General features: G+C 45.5%; 1 protein-coding gene across 1 annotated transcript in view; it reads left to right on the forward strand.

Annotated features, from left to right (window-relative positions):
* Nucleotides 1-15,965, forward strand: part of camkk1a (calcium/calmodulin-dependent protein kinase kinase 1, alpha a) — a 52,580-nt gene extending 36,615 nt beyond the window's left edge. The window contains exons 7-17 of the mRNA XM_085364242.1: nucleotides 2,320-2,356; nucleotides 2,668-2,689; nucleotides 5,768-5,856; nucleotides 7,348-7,547; nucleotides 8,887-8,940; nucleotides 9,171-9,244; nucleotides 10,676-10,763; nucleotides 12,110-12,238; nucleotides 13,082-13,185; nucleotides 14,762-14,809; nucleotides 15,162-15,965. Coding sequence (XP_085220368.1) covers nucleotides 2,320-2,356; nucleotides 2,668-2,689; nucleotides 5,768-5,856; nucleotides 7,348-7,547; nucleotides 8,887-8,940; nucleotides 9,171-9,244; nucleotides 10,676-10,763; nucleotides 12,110-12,238; nucleotides 13,082-13,185; nucleotides 14,762-14,809; nucleotides 15,162-15,234 — 918 coding nt within the window. The 3' untranslated portion in view covers nucleotides 15,235-15,965. The remainder of the gene's footprint in view (nucleotides 1-2,319; nucleotides 2,357-2,667; nucleotides 2,690-5,767; nucleotides 5,857-7,347; nucleotides 7,548-8,886; nucleotides 8,941-9,170; nucleotides 9,245-10,675; nucleotides 10,764-12,109; nucleotides 12,239-13,081; nucleotides 13,186-14,761; nucleotides 14,810-15,161) is intronic.

Consider the following 15,965-nt stretch of genomic DNA (forward strand, 5'->3'; position numbering starts at 1 on the left):
TCGGGGCTTTTGTCATTTCTCAGTATCCCACTCGTTGAACGTGTGGATTGGATATGTTGTTACCGACGTCTGGTGAGAATTTCATGTCAATAACACTATTAGAGACCGAGTTACTTGGTCAGGTGTTCAGTACTTACTTGCCCGCTGTATAAAGCACCAAATCACAGTCGCGGGCTGCCTGGGGGGCGGGCAGACACGCGGGGCAAAAAGGTGAACCAAGAAGTTGTGGATTTCTGTTTAAACACAGACTGCAGGTGAAATTACTGCGGCTCTGCTTGTTTTCATGGCCGAGTCCGGATCGTGAGTCTCCATCCTTACTGTGTCAGCTGTTGGAGTTCTGGGAACATCTCCACTAAAGTTTAATATTAACATCGATCTCACGAGCCATAATTGAATCAGTATTGATGCAAGCGTTCCTCTTTCTTCTGTTTTTTCTTCCTGCTGCTGCTTCGAGCCTGACAGACATTTTGGTCACAGAGAGGAACTAATGATTGTACGGCTGTTTAAAGTGTCCCAGTTTGCCATTATATTGAAGTAGTGTGCAAACAGAAGAACTCCCGTAAGAGGAATGCAGGCACCAATAATAAACCTTTGCCTGCTGTGACAAGTCAACATGAGAAACGTCTGTTAGCTGCAATAAAAGACCATTAGCACCAGCTAATGTCAGCTCAAGCTGCTAGCTGTGAGCACAGAGGGCTACCGAAGTCCTCGAGCCGAGGCTGTTTGTTTCCCCTCTGTCAACAGTGAATAATGTCACTCTCTGCACTGACGCATTGTTTGTAGTCTCCTCTTTCAAATCTTTACATCGCAGATTTTGGGGTGGATACTGCACACCAGAGGACGTCTCACTTTACTGGGAAATGGTTGCATCAGTATAGAAAGAGCTGCGCGGGTTCATTGCAGCCTGTTGCCAAATATCCCAGAGTCCAAATGTTATTGGACAGATGCACATAAAAAATACCCCAAATCTGTAAACTTTGTTGTTGCTGCTTCGGCCACGTTGTGATGTTGTCCTTCTGAATGATGACATGTCAACATAGACTGGAACAGCTGTGTGATCACCCTGCTGATGCCGGCGTGCCTCAGCGATAGCACCGCTACGTTCGACAGACGAGGGGGGGCTGTGACTCCTGAGCCGCTCCTTTAATTCTTCACACTTTCTATTATTGATTTATTTCTTTTTAGAGAGGTTGACCTTTCATGCTTCCACAGAACTTTATTTCACAAAGCTGCTGGGTTTCTTTTGGGCCTGACCTTTCTGTTTTTAAGGCTCAGCAGGGGGGGTGCACGTCCCATCCCCGTGCCTCTGAAGCCTGTACTGCTGCCACCACTGAGCTCTCGTTATGTTGCTAATAGAGTCAGTCAGCGATGTAAGAGGCAGGTACCGTGAAAGCTCTGTGGTGACGCGCAGTTTAATCTGGGAAAGAAAAGCGTCTGCTGAAGATGTTTCATCCCAGAAGCTTCTTCAGTTCTACTGATGAGCAACTGGTGGAAAGTCCCAGATTCAAACCCTGTGGGAGTGGCCCCCCCAGAGGGTCACGGACCCCCTATTGATCCTCTACGTAATCACACGAGCCAAGCTGTGAAACAGGTGTGGGTCACAATCAGCCAAGGTTTCACCAACCGTCTGCCATCTACAATCCACCCACTCACATCCTTCTGACCTCAGCGAATCAGGTGGCAGGGTGGGGCCAGGTTGGCTGATTGTGTGAAATGGAAGCATGTCAGAATAATGTTTTATTCTGGTGCTCGTGCAAATAGTTTAAAAAACATCATGTCTTCACGTATCGTTCTCAAACATGAACGAACCTCAGCGTAACATCTTCTTTGTCATCCACTCATCGTCTTTGAGCTCATTTGACATTTTGAAGGTGGACTAGTTTTCAAAGGCACGCGTTGTACCTGTGCTGTCTTGTACACAGCTCAACCTTAAAACACTTAAAAAAGGCTACACGGAGCATTGTTCCAAATTGTCATAAGAATAGTCAAATACAGCTTTTGCAGCGATGGCGGCCTCTGCCCGCGTTAATGCGTCCGTGGTGTTGTTCAGTAGAAAAGGTGTACGCAGCTTTTCAGTCAGCCTGTGTACCTGGTGAAGCGTCGACTGCACAGATATCATTTTTGTGCAAATGACGCTGAGCCACTGTTTTAAATTGTAACTCCTCAACCTGCTGACTGCCGAGAGTTGCAGGAAGCTTTTATGGTAGCAGACGAGTTGTGCAGTGAGTCAGTGAATGCATGCTGTCAGCTCTTTAAATGAAAGCACTGAATGTTTTTATGTTGCTCACCATTTACGCTGACTGTGTTTTGATGCTGCAGGTGCTGGATGATCCATCGGAGGACAACCTTCACATGGGTATGCACGTCTTTGTTTTATGTGTCCAGATACTTTTGCTCTGTTCTTGCCCTGTGTCTGTAAGCCTGTGGCGTTCGATGCGTATGGCGCCGACAAGTGTACGTGTCATTTATTCAGAGATGGTCGTTTCCCTGCAGACCTGCTTAGGGCTGGCGCGTTATGCAGAAGCTCTCCATCAGCAGTGCCGCAGTCAGGCTGTAGAGTAATACGCAGCCTGGTGGCAGCAGCGGTCACAAACAGGCCGAATGAACAAAAGAATGAAATATTTGGTCTCACGTGTTCGTGTTTCCTTCTCCCCCTGTTTCTGACAGTGTTTGAGCTGATGCGTAAGGGGTGAGTAGAGAACCCGTCCTTCTGTCTCTAAATAATTTAAGGCTCACCCACCCACCTTCTCCTCCTCATTTCTCCACCCTTCATCCCTGCCTCGATCACTGCTGCGCTCTTCTTTCATTACTCTGAGCCGTACGGCCGTTTGTTCCACCTCAGGCTTCAAAGGGATTCGTCATTTTCTTGGGTTTTCAGTTCTTGGCGCTGAAAGCGTTTCACATCCTCATGCATGAGCCGCTCCTTGCTACAGTGCTAAAGACATTATGATGCACAACCTTTTGCTGTTATAACCAAATTGGAGATGAAGGGGACGGCTGGTATCATCCACATGTGCATGTCCTTCTCAAAAAAACTAGCATATTGTGATAAAGTGCATTATTTCCTGTAATGTACTGATAAACATTAGACTTTCACATATTTTAGATTCATTACACACACCTGAAGTAGTTCAAGCCTGTCATTGTTTTAATATTGATGGTTTTGGCATACAGCTCATGAAAACCCAAAATTCTTATCTCAAAAGATTAGCATATTTCATCCGACCAATAAAAGAAAAGTGTTTTAATACAAAAAGAGTCAACCTTCAAATAATTATGTTCAGTTATGCACTCGATGCTTGGTCAGGAATCCTTTTGCAGAGATGACTGCTTCAGTGCGGCGTGGCATGGAGGCAACCAGCCTGTGGCACTGCTGAGGTGTTATGGAGGCCCAGGATGCTTCGATAGCGGCCTTAAGCTCATCCAGAGTGTCGGGACTTGCGTCTCTCAACTTTCTCTTCACAATATCCCACAGATGCTCTATGGGGTTCAGGTCAGGAGAGCTGGCAGGCCAATTGAGCACAGTAGTACCATGGTCAGGAAACCATTTACCGGTGGTTCTGGCCCTGTGAGCAGGTGCCAGGTCGTGCTGCAAAATGAAATCTTCATCTCCATAAAGCTTTTCAGCAGATGGAAGCATGAAGTGCTCCAAAATCTCCTGATAGCTGCATTGACCCTGCCCTTGATAAAACACAGTGGACCAACACCAGCAGCTGACATGGCACCCAGACCATCACTGACTGTGGGTACTTGACGCTGGACTTCAGGCATTTCCCTCGCCCCAGTCTTCCTCCAGACTCTGGCACCTTGATTTCCGAATGACATGCAAAAGTTGCTTTCATCCGAAAACAGTACTTTGGACCACTGAGCAACAGTGCAGCGCTGCTTCTCTGTAGCCCAGGTCAGGCGCTTCTGCCGCTGTTTCTGGTTCAAATGCGGCACCTGTAGCCCATTTCCTGCACACGCCTGTACACGGTGGCTCTGGATGTTTCTACTCCAGACTCAGTCCACTGCTTCCGCAGGTCCCCCAAGGTCTGGAATCGGTCCTTCTCCACAATCTTCCTCAGGGTCCGGTCACCTCTTCTCGTTGTGCAGCGTCTTCTGCCACACTTTTTCCTTCCCACAGACTTCCCACTGAGGTGCCTTGATACAGCACTCTGGGAACAGCGTATTCGTTCAGCAATTTCTTTCTGTGTCTTACTCTTGAGGGTGTCAGTGATGGCCTTCTGGACAGCAGTGAGTCTTAGCCATGATTGGGGTTTTGAGTAATGAACCAGGCTGGGAGTTTTTAAAGGCCTCAGGAATCTTTTGCAGGTGTTTAGAGTTCGTTGATTCAGATGGTTAGGTTAATAGCTCGTTTAGAGAACCTTTTCATGATATGCTCATTTTTTGAGATAAGAATTTTGGGTTTTCATGAGCTGTATGCCAAAACCATCAATATTAAAACAATGAAAGGCTTGAACTACTTCAGGTGTGTGTAATGAATCTAAAATATATGAAAGTCTAATGTTTATCAGTACATTACAGGAAATAATGCACTTTATCACAATATGCTAATGTTTTGAGAAGGACGTGTATGCGTAAATAACTTTATCCTTTTCATATGAAGCTGTTTTAAAGGATGGATTTGCTCTCTTACTGCCTCTGAGTCGGCTGCTGTTAGCGTGAGCGTCGGGCAGCTTGATGTTCACTTCATAGAGCTTACAGTCACGCTGTTATCTTTGCTGTAACAGGCGATAACAAAGCAGCTCGTTTCACCCATGCAGTCACTGCTTTGCTGCTCTGACATGAAGCTGCATTTAAAAGCCTGAGCAAATGAACTGTAAGCAGAACAAACACGGCAGCAGCCGCTCTGTGTGAAAGCGTCATGCTGCTGGTAATGTTCATAATTTGGTGCTGCAAAGCGTCACCTCCTCATTAACAGCTCTGAGTAACACGTGGAGACTGGTGTGCAGCTTTAGACACACAGAGGGTTTTTAAAAGCATCCAAAAAGAGAGCACAGACACTCACACACAAAAGTACAATGACATTTGTGAATGTGTTTTCCCACACACGTCAGTCATTAATGAGCAAAAATGATATTATGATGTATTTGTAAGGAACAAAGTCATTTAAAAGTATTTGTTGACGTCTGTTTCATTCATTAGAGACAAAGAGGCAGAAAGATTTAAACGTTTGGTGAAGGCAGAAGATGTTTGATCAGATCTGTGATTATTACACAGAAGAGTCAGCTGTTGCTTTGTTGTTTAAATTGGTTTTTAAAAATATGGATGATGCTCAAAGATAACGTTGGTTCTTCACATGTGAAGGATTTAAATGGATCCTCTGTGGAGATGTCAACCAGCCCTTTCACAGATTTGTTCCTTATAAATGTGCAGTTTGAGATGGGATGAATGTGAATTCAAACTTAGTGATAATAAATGTTTATAGAGATATCTGTCTGTATGCGGTGTTATCCATCGGTATCAGTGCGTGATGGAATACGGAGCGCGACGCAGGAAAATGCTGGGATGGTTGGGATGATGTGGCTCCCAGCACCGTCTGCAGCGTCACAGCGTTGTTGAAATTACAGCGAGGGCTTCGTTCGTGTCCTCGTGTGTAACTTGCTGTCATCCAATCAGACGCGTAGCTGCCTGCTGCTGAGCGTCGGAGCTTAAATCACATTTAGAGTCAACAGCACAGCTACCAGTGAAACAACTGTTACACATAATCTGCACATTTGTCTGTCACGCTGCCTGTGTTGTGTGTGTCTGCGTGGATTTGCAGCCCAGTGATGGAGGTGCCCACAGACAGTCCTTTATCAGAAGAGCAAGCTCGCTTATACTTCAGAGACGTCATCCTGGGTATCGAATACTGTAAGTACCACGCACCCTCACAAAGTGACTAAAAGATTCAAAGCAGTCATTTTAGCGCCGTGTGAGATTGGCGACCTGTTCAGCTCTGCCTCTCGCCCTGTCGCAGCAGCCCCTCTCCATCTTTGAGCCTCCGTCACTATCCAGCTTCTATTAAACGATACAGCTTTGCCCGTGCCCAGGCCTCGTGTGTTGCAGGTGATTAATTTCAGCAGGCGATGATCTTAATCGTTTAGGAGCAGTGCCGTGTCATCCTGAGCTCCATGGTGGTAACAATGGGACAAAATGGAAAAGTACAGTCACCAGTAAAGCCCAGTCACCCAGTGCTAATGAAGCAGGTTCCTCTGATCACACAGCTGTTTGCTAAGCATTAGGGTTTGTTCCCACTTTAAGTAATGATGGATTTCAAAAGTCCAAATTGTTCCAATTACAGATCAGTTCAACCTGCTTCTGCTGATTATTTCCATTTTTTAAACCTTATAATTAAAACCTGCGTTTGAAAGGAAAAGCTCTTCCCGTCACCATGTTCAGCTGACAGTTATAATTACTCGTTAGTGTTCATGTTGACATTTAATTACAAGTAATATTGAAACATTGTTTCAGTACCTAAAATACCTAATGGTTGTTTTTTTGCAAATCCTGAGGTGGAACTTTGGAAACTGATGAAACAATAATTATAATGAGCTCATATGTAACACTTTGTTCTGTTGTGTGTCAGTGTCTGTTTCTCTCTTTATGTCTACAATGTAACGTAGCATTTCTTCTACATGATCCCAGCTGTATTTTAGTGTGTTCACGGTTGGCAACAAGTAACATTAAAAGAAGTCAAACGGAGCGAAATTCATTGGAACCAGCTGCTGTGGTGAAATCGTTCACCAAACAATATTTGTTCAAATGCAATATTTACAATTTGTGCTCATGTATGTTTGTTTGTTTGTTTGTTGTTATTTTTGTTTGCTTTACATTGCATCCACCATGGCAGGCGTTTACACCGCCATCCAACCAGTGAAAGGTCACTGGTTCCTCTTTGAGCTTGAGCCACATAATATAATATTAACCTTTATAATGCAATGCTTTGTTAAAGATTGAAATAATTCCCAACAATTTTGGCTTGTTCTCGAATTTGGGAACCTCCCATTTGCTGAGAGTATTTATTTTCCTCCAGTTTGAACACCAATCAGGACGCAGGCTGAAGAAGCGCAGCTCTGCCCTCATAATGACACAATCACCACAGTCTGGGCTTTGTTCTTCCCCATGAAGACGACATTTCACCACCTGCCCTCTGCCCTAATGACATGTTCTCAAACCTCGGTGTATACGAGTAAAGATGCGACCTGAGGATCCTCAGGCTGCGTTCCGGGTTCTGCGTTTTTCCAAGGATAGTTCCAGTTTGGGTTTAGAAGCTGGAAATATTCCAGAAAACAGAAATAAGCTTCCACGTGTCCAAAGGGGAAACTTGCGCTCTCTTCTTTGTGTTTTCTTTTTTTATCCCAGTGCACTACCAGAAGATTGTCCACCGCGACATCAAACCCTCTAACTTGTTACTCGGGGACGATGGCCATGTGAAGATAGCAGACTTTGGAGTCAGCAACCAGTTTGAGGGCAACGACGCTTTGCTGTCCAGCACTGCTGGCACTCCGGCTTTCATGGCACCAGAGACGCTGTCAGATGCGCGAAAGAGCTTCAGTGGAAAAGTGAGTGAACTCGATGAACATGAAGAGAGTTTAAAGTGTAGTGTTTGATGTGACCCAAACTGAAAACGCTGAACCCGAGCCTCCAACTCCAAATGACAGCTGCTGAGCTACAATGAGTTTCTGGCGTTTAGCCGGCCCAAGAACAAGGAAGTGATCGACACCGGGATAACGACAGTGGTCTTGTGTTCAGTTTCCATCGAATGAATCAGAAATGTTTCACCTTGTTATTTCCACAGTTAGATGATGAGCAGTTCTGTCTATAGCAGATAAGCTTCCATCTTTTTTATCGTGATGAGGCTGAATATAACGCACAGCCGCTGATTGGACAAACCACACACTGTATATCAGCACAAAGGCCTCACGCCAACATGAGGACCTGACACTTGTTGGTGATCCCACGCACAGCAGCAGCAAATCAAACCGAGTCCAGAGTCCAGACCTGAACCCGGCTGAGGTGGTGCGGCGGGATCTAAGAAACTGATGAAGCCAAACAGAAAACTCAACATTTGTTTTGGTTTAATGACATTGTGTGTTTTTTATTATGTTCTCATACGAGAAACCTTAAAATTGTAGAGGGTGGACACTTTATGAGACACTGCCTGTCCTTTAGAGATTTGTATAATAGTACTTTGATGGTCCTGATTGTTGCCGTAGTCCTTATTTCGGTGAAATAAGCCAATTGTTTTTAACGTAACTAGCAGGTGGATGTGAACGTCCACACGCTGGAGCTGCTGCAGGGAGGGGTTAAGACATCAACATCACCAAATCGTCCCTTTTCTCCCCTCAACCCTCCATCACAGACTTTGTCAGGTTATATTCTGCGGTTGTCTGAAAGGACAGACTGGTGGATTCGCTCAGACGCTGACCATGAACGAGGGGCCGGAGCAGCTGATTACAGACAGAAGCCATCAGGGTGTAAGAGTCACCGGAGTGCCTCCGTCTGCTGTTTGGGGGTTTAGAGCATTTTAAGAGATGCACTTCTAGTTTCTGCCTGATGACTCGGCCTCTGTAAAGATGTGATTTGGCCAAACTGTTTTCAGAGGATGTGCAAATCAGCAGACAGGATGCTTCATGTCACGTCTGCAGCAGTGTGGCTGAGATATTGCACAGGTTCAGAGGGCTGCTTTAATCATCCGTATCTATCAGGGATCACAAACAGATCCGAGCTACAGGGAGCGAGGGGTGGGGGGCACATGTGCCGCTGCTATGTCATCACATAAATTCATCTTCAGGGTATCTGACAGTAGCTGCCCCCAAACAATAACCTTAAAACGACTCTTGTCCTCTACATGTTTCCCATTTATCTGAATATAATGTCACTGCTGGAACTGTCTTACAGGCGCTGGATGTTTGGGCCATGGGGGTTACCCTCTACTGCTTCGTCTTTGGAAAGGTAAATGTGACGTCTGCCCCACAAGTCTTCGTTTAAAAGCATAGAAGAATGTGGGAGCGCAGTTTTGAAACAGCAGCTTTCTCGTGCTGTCGTTGAATGTAATGAATCCAAGCGGCCGATTGCTGCTGTTGTTCGTCTCGGTCGTCTTTTCTGATATTGGCCCGGTGCAGCAGTCATCGTGCATGTGTGTTCTTGTGGTTTTCACCTCCTTTCTTCTGCTCTTCCTGCAGTGTCCCTTCATTGACGAGTACATACTGGCGTTGCATAATAAGATAAGGACCAAGCCTGTAGAATTCCCAGAAACGTAAGTTTCCACTTTATTGAAATGGACAGTCATCATCTTCACTTTAGTTATCCTTCGTCTGCAACGCGGTCACGAAAACGTCTTCTTCTGTTCTTTTTCCCCAAAAAGCTTGGCAGGATGAACGTCACCAACATGTGAATCAAAACGAGCTGAAAAAGCAAACGGAGGCTTCAGTAGCTACATGAATACAAGGTCAAAGAAAAGCTGGCAGGCCTGCTCACTGTAGGGGAATATCATAGAGCGAATAAAAGACAGATGTTAGGCAGTGGTGGAGGAGGACACGCTGAGAAGGGAGAAGAAGTGAAGAAGGGCGGTGTGAGGAGGTGTGAGGACAGGGCTCAGTGTTGGTGTTGGACTGTGCCTTCCAACAGCCGCGTTCATTAAATCCACACATATCTGTTCTATTCCAACAGAATGTAGCAGATTATTGTTAGCTAAAGCTACTTAGTATCGTGCGTACCTTCCTTTTTTAAATTTGTGTGTGTCATAAACGGTGGAGCATGCACGTCACGCACCGCGGCCTCCATCTCTTTTTTAAGCGTCTGTGGCATAAAGACAATAAAATGCAATTAGTGAAAAAGTCTCATCATTTATTCATCTGAACACTTGAGTACATATTTTTGGCTAACTGCTTCTAGCATTAATCCAAGCTGACTATATATTTTAACAGTTTAGCCCTTTTGGCTAGCTAGTGCACTTTACCAGCTGCTGCTTGTGTCAGCTGGTTACTTCTAGCTGCTAATTTATTTTTAACTAAATGTGGTATTTTTGTGTTGTGGCTGATCAAATATAAATATAATTATGTCTGTTTGTCTATATGACATTACTGGCATGCAGTAAGCCTCCCTTTCAGTTACAGTCACCCCCTCAAACAACAGCCAAAGCTGCCTGAAGGAAAAAGTCTTCATACAAATACAGACCATTTACCGTTTTCAGGGCTGCTTATAAATTTCTTTCACTTAATGGAAAAGCCTTTTTTTTCTTTTTTTCTAAGAGCGGTTTGGAATATGTGGGAGGAGTTAAGTGAGCATTTCTTACAAAGAGCAGAAATGACGGCTCTGTTACACAAAGGGGCCAAAATGTTTCTGCTGGCTTCACTTTGTCCAACATGTGACGACCTGTTGGCAGTTTAATGCCGAGCCTGTGTTTAGACTTCATGTGACCAAATCTTCCAGCGGTGAATAAAAGTTTTGATTCGTTTTTGGGGACGTTTTTTTCCCACAGCGAGTCCAAGAAATGAGTAAATGATCTTTTGCATGTTAACAAACACGGCTTGATACAGGAGACAGCAGAAAAGTCATAATTTCATGCTGTTCTTGTTGAGTGTGTCTCATGTTAAATACAATCATTCGATTTCCTCCTCAGGTAAACATGATGGAAACATGTGGGTCAGAAAACTTTTCCCAAATCGTCATTTTGTTTTTTCTTCAGGCCCAAAATCAGTGAAGAGCTGCAGAAGCTGATCTTGCAGATGTTGGATAAGAACCCCGACAGCAGGATCAGCATCCCAGAGATCAAGGTACCAAACTGATGGATGATAAGAAAACCAGCTCAGATTACTGTCCTTCAGCTTTAGCACCTTCTTCATACTTATAAAGCATCGCTGTGATTTTCTCACTGCTGATTAACACATGAGATTGTGACCTCGCTGTGTTCCTACAGAGTAGTTCTTAGACAAACTGAGTGTGTATTAGTGCCGTGGATGGTCCACAATCATGGCCCGATCACATTCCCACGCCCCACTGTGTCTCCATCACACAATCTAGTCATGAGTCATGTGACTCTTTTTCTGTGTGTTCGTGGAGATATGGAGGCTCTCGGGCGTCGTGCACGTCCTCGTGCACAAACACACGATGACTCAAAAACCAAAAAAAGCATTTTTATTGTGACCTTGCACACAGCGTTGGCTCACCTCGTATTTTAAAAAGAAGAGGCTTGAATATTTCCTGTTAATGCAGCTGTTACAGTCGCATGTGTCGTGTGAGATTTGCATTACCTCGGAAAGTCGGATAAATCTGGGACAACCTGGCATGTGCATCTGCCTGCAGAGCTGTCAGCTGTGAGCCTTCAGCAGAGTCAAAGGAGCTCTGAGTGCAAACAAAGCAGGCCATCCTTGGGCTGCTGGAATCAACTGACAATCGGAGACAAACATGCGGTGAGCTCAGCTGCAGAACGGTGTAGTAAACGAAGTGCCGTCATATCCAGTCAAAGGCTGATTCAACAGTATCTAATTACAAAGGCTGTAATCAGCCTGAAGAAAAGAGGCTTAAATATACAAATACACAGGCGTGACACGGGTATCTGTGAAGCACAGCAGAGGCATCACATGTTCCCATTGGGTCACTAATGTTTGCTAATGTTTGACAGAAAGAGCCTGTTTCATTCGGCACATTTAATCAGCTTATATTTATATTCAACTTTTGTAACTGTCTAAATGTTTGGCACACAGTTGGAGAACTTGGCTTTCTTGCACCTCCAACATGGAAAAAGGGAAATGCAGAGCAAATCCATCCCGCCCTCTCTGCAGCCCACAGAGGGTCTCGTTGCGTGAAGTGGAAAATGCGCAGCAGTGATTGGTCAGTGAATGTCACTTAGGTCACACTGATGCCTTGAATCACCTACGACGTCTTACCATGTTGGTTCTTGCAGAGTAACACTTGTAATCAGTACTGAGGACTGTAATCTGAGGACCGCGCAGCCTGAAACAAACCTTCCTGTAAACGTAGGAAAGCTCGCGTTTGCCATTAAATCATTGCTTGGACACAAGCTGGTAAACTGACTGTATTTACTGCTGTGCGTTTCTGTGAACCTCTGGGTGTCAAGTTATGAAAGTGCCCTATTTCACTGCGGTCCATGCCCTTTCAGATGGACCCGTGGGTGACCCAGGGAGGTGCTGACCCCCTGCCTCTGGAGGAGGACCACTGCTCTGTGGTAGAGGTGACAGAGGAGGACATCCAGAACTCCGTCAAATTCGTTCCCAGCCTCTCTGCAGTGGTAAGAAACACAGAGTGTCCTCCGTTTATCAAACTGCTGCGTGCAGCAGCACTCAGACTAGCTGCTCTTAACAACCACAGCCTTCTGTCTGTTAACCAAAGATGTGACAAAGCGCAGCCAGACAGAGGGGCGGGGTTTCATCACTGTTCAACCATAAAAGAGCCAAATGAATGCATTTGAATGTCTCCATTATGTGTCTCCTTAAATGCACTAATGTTGCATTCATTTGAAAGCAAGCTCACATAATAAGCTGTGCAATCACTGCAGACCCTCAGCCTGGGCTTCTGTTAACTGTGTTGGACATTATTAGTCTAACGAAATGAATTGAATTAGGGAAGCTGAGGACGGTATACTGCACACCAAGACCAGAGTCAACACAGAATAAGTGAGAAGTTTTCCAGTTTAAAAAAAGCTCATTACAGCAGCAGGTTACGTTATATGTATACAGTTACAGCAGTAACACAAAGTCCTCTATGAGCAAGCACTCGGTAACAGTGGGAGGGAAAAACTCCCTGTTAACAGGAAGAAGAGGCAAGACGAGACACGCTGGGCAGGAGAGCCAGAGATTAACAACGAATGATTAAATGCAGAGCGGCGAATAAACAGAGTGAAGACGAAACACTCAGTGCATCATGGGAAACCCCAGCAGATTAGGCCTGTTGAAGAATGAAGATCACCTGATACGTCGCCACAACATTAGTAACAATATTAGAGGAACATTGTAACCACTTGTCTGCTCCACATGTTGAGAACAGTGTTTCCCCCTGCATGTCTGTAACAGTACGGCGCCCCCTGCGCCCCCTCTCATGTAACTCGTGTTCGTCCCGTGTTTGTCTGTTTCAGATCTTGGTAAAGGCCATGCTGAGAAAGCGCTCCTTCAGTAACCCCTTTGAGTGCCCAAGCCGGCGGGAGGAGAGGTCCATGTCTGCACCTGGTAGTCTGCTCATGTAAGAGTTCAGCTTGCTGATTGTCTGCAGCTCAGTACTTGCTTATCTTGTCTTTGAAGACGATCTTTTTGCTTGAGATTCTAACGTAGATCTTTTCTCCACACCTGTCTCCTTCTTCTTCAGGTTAAATAGCGCTCATTTTTTGCAGCAGCAGCTGCTGCTTCCTTGTGTTGCCATAGCATCATAATTCACTCTTTCATTGTATGCAGTGGAGCTTACAGCTTGTATAAGTGTTTCTTTGTGTGTTGCTTTTAGCTCTCAAGACTAGAAGGACTCAGCGTGACGCAGAATGAGCTAGTGCCTCAGGCTGAGCTTGATTTGTCAGTAACGTGGATTCAAAGTATCACAGGTGTCAGTGGCCAATCGGCTCGTCCCGTCCCCGCTGTGCATTTTCAACTTGTATAGCCGAAAACAAACAGGCGCACGCACAGCTGTTAGCAGGTGTGTCGTGGGCACCGTGGGACTGTCTTCTGATGATGAACATGCTGCTGCTCGTGGACCGTTACACGCTCGGCCGTCAGAGGTGGAGGTGTTTTCACAGCATATGGATGTTTGAATAATACTGCCCCCTGCTGCACAGTGGAAATCCAACTATATGGCTATCATAGAGTAATGAATACAATTCTGAGTGAGTACAATATGTTTATGTAAAGATGTCAGATATTATTTTATAAACATATGGACACATAACCAAAAACCACTGGAAAGCTCTGAGAGCCTTGATTTCCTCCACGTCAAAGTCCAAGTGGAGCAGAGCTGGTGGGATATTTTTCTCCTTTGATGAGGGGAAGCAAATGAATGCTAACGGCTAATGTGACTGACAGATGCTACCAGTGCCAGACGCTTTTTTTCACCAGGATTTGTGGGGGAAAGATGACGTAGCCGCTATTATATGTTGTCCTATTTTGATGAAACATCACAGGTGGCAGCTTCTTGTGTCCATGGTGACTGTATCCAGGGAAGCTCTGCTGACTCAGCAAAGATTTGAGTTTCTCGCTAAGCTACAGTTTCTCAGGCTGGAATTCAACTAGAAAATTTCCGGCCTGCATGTTTGAAATTGAATGCACCATTAACACCAGTGTTCCCATGCAGCCCACCAAAGTATATTTGGAGACAAATTTTCCCCTTTCTTTCATCCAGGAAAAAAAGAAGTTCATCAACAGCCAGTTTGAGTGGAAAGTCCCGTCGCTTTATTTTGAAAGTTCTGCTGCAGCTAAACCCAGCCTTTTGTGGCTCGTGCTTGTCTATCAGGGTCATTGTATTGACAGTTGTCAGTATCATTGAGCTGCTGCGCTGAGCTGCAGCTGCAGACAAAAGTCCTTTTGCTCTGGTTATCGGCGCATCCTGAGTCAGAGTGCGGTTTTCAGATTCAGCCACAGGGAGGCCTTTAAAAATGTGTTATTTACTTTGCAATGCTACGATACAAATGAAACTCTGAGGTGTGTGATCATTTTTGAAAGATGCTAAAAGTGCAGCTGGACCCTACGTGGTGGGGAGGCGGGTTTCCTCCCACGGGCCTGCGTTCCTTTGTCCTCTCATATGTGACTTGTCCATCTTCTCTCCCACTTTGCTGCAGGGACTCGTGGCCCTTCCGGCCCTCTTTTAAACTTCAGCCCTCACTCAGGTAACACTTCGTGCGAAGCAGTCCGGCCTCTGTCTGTCCCACATCCTCCAGCCGCTGCTCCATCATCATTTTCGATCCTTAAACTTGTGCTTGTCCACATCACGAGATGTGATGGCAGAGCAGCCTTCCCCTGCTGTCGTGTCCCTGCTGCTGTCATTTAAAAGCCATCCTACGTCCATAAAGCCTTCTGTGTGTTTTTGATATTCATCATGCATCAACAACATCCAGACCTTCTCTAATTAGCAGGCTTGGTAGTGTCAGCATTTAGATAATTCCCTCTCTGCTGCTGTCCAACCTCGAATGATCATAAGAGCTGTGACCCGTGTTTGTGGTTTTTCTTGTCTCTTTTTAGAAAGGCCAGCACGGGCGATGGACCCAGAGAAGGAGAGCTGGAGGACCTGCATGAAGATGAGCCCTCCTCTTGAGTCCCAGCGACCCTCCTGCGTGCGCAGCGTCCTCTTTATATCCACTTACGCCTTCATTCACACCTCAAAGTGGTCACACAGTGCAAACGTATCATTCTGCACCTGAAACACAAAAACTCGAGGTTTTTTGTTTTGTTTTTTGGGGAGAAGTTTGTCATGTGACGTACACGCTTGCTTCTGCGCTGTGGAGCTGTTTTATCCTCAGCCGATGTGAGGAACACGAGCACGTCTGTGGATCATCACCGGTTTATTTTGCTGGCCTGAAACTGTATTACAGGCAAAGACAGACGAGTTTTTCCCATTGTGCATGGCGAATATTTAGACCGCATCTTCAGCCTGTCTGCAGCCACCTGACAGGAGGAAACAGACCTCAGCATGTAAAGGACACTGCACTGTCTCCTAAGTGAACTACGAGGCTTTCATTTCATCAGTCACTGTAATGTTGTACATACGTGTCTTGTGGTATCTGCTGTGTTATTGTGAAGACCCTTTAAGCATATCTGTGCCAACCTTTATTCTGAAGCAGGTGCTTCCTGCGCTGCCTTCAGACACCTCGATCGACTGCCTGGCAGTGATCGCAGGGTGACTGCGAGCTGTGTGTTAGTCTGTCCTTCACGCTGCTTCTCCTAATGCGTCGTCTGTGTCAGTCTGGTGGTTCTTGTTTCTTTGATGCTCTGCTGTTGGATGTGTTTGCGATCGGATGGGAAAAGTTTTTGGATGGTGAGAACGAA

This window comes from Diplotaxodon limnothrissa, linkage group LG10 (assembly GCF_057381915.1).
Source record: "Diplotaxodon limnothrissa isolate DT_005_m linkage group LG10, D_limnothrissa_male_GT1.1, whole genome shotgun sequence".
In the NCBI taxonomy this organism is placed as follows: Eukaryota; Metazoa; Chordata; class Actinopteri; order Cichliformes; family Cichlidae; genus Diplotaxodon; species Diplotaxodon limnothrissa.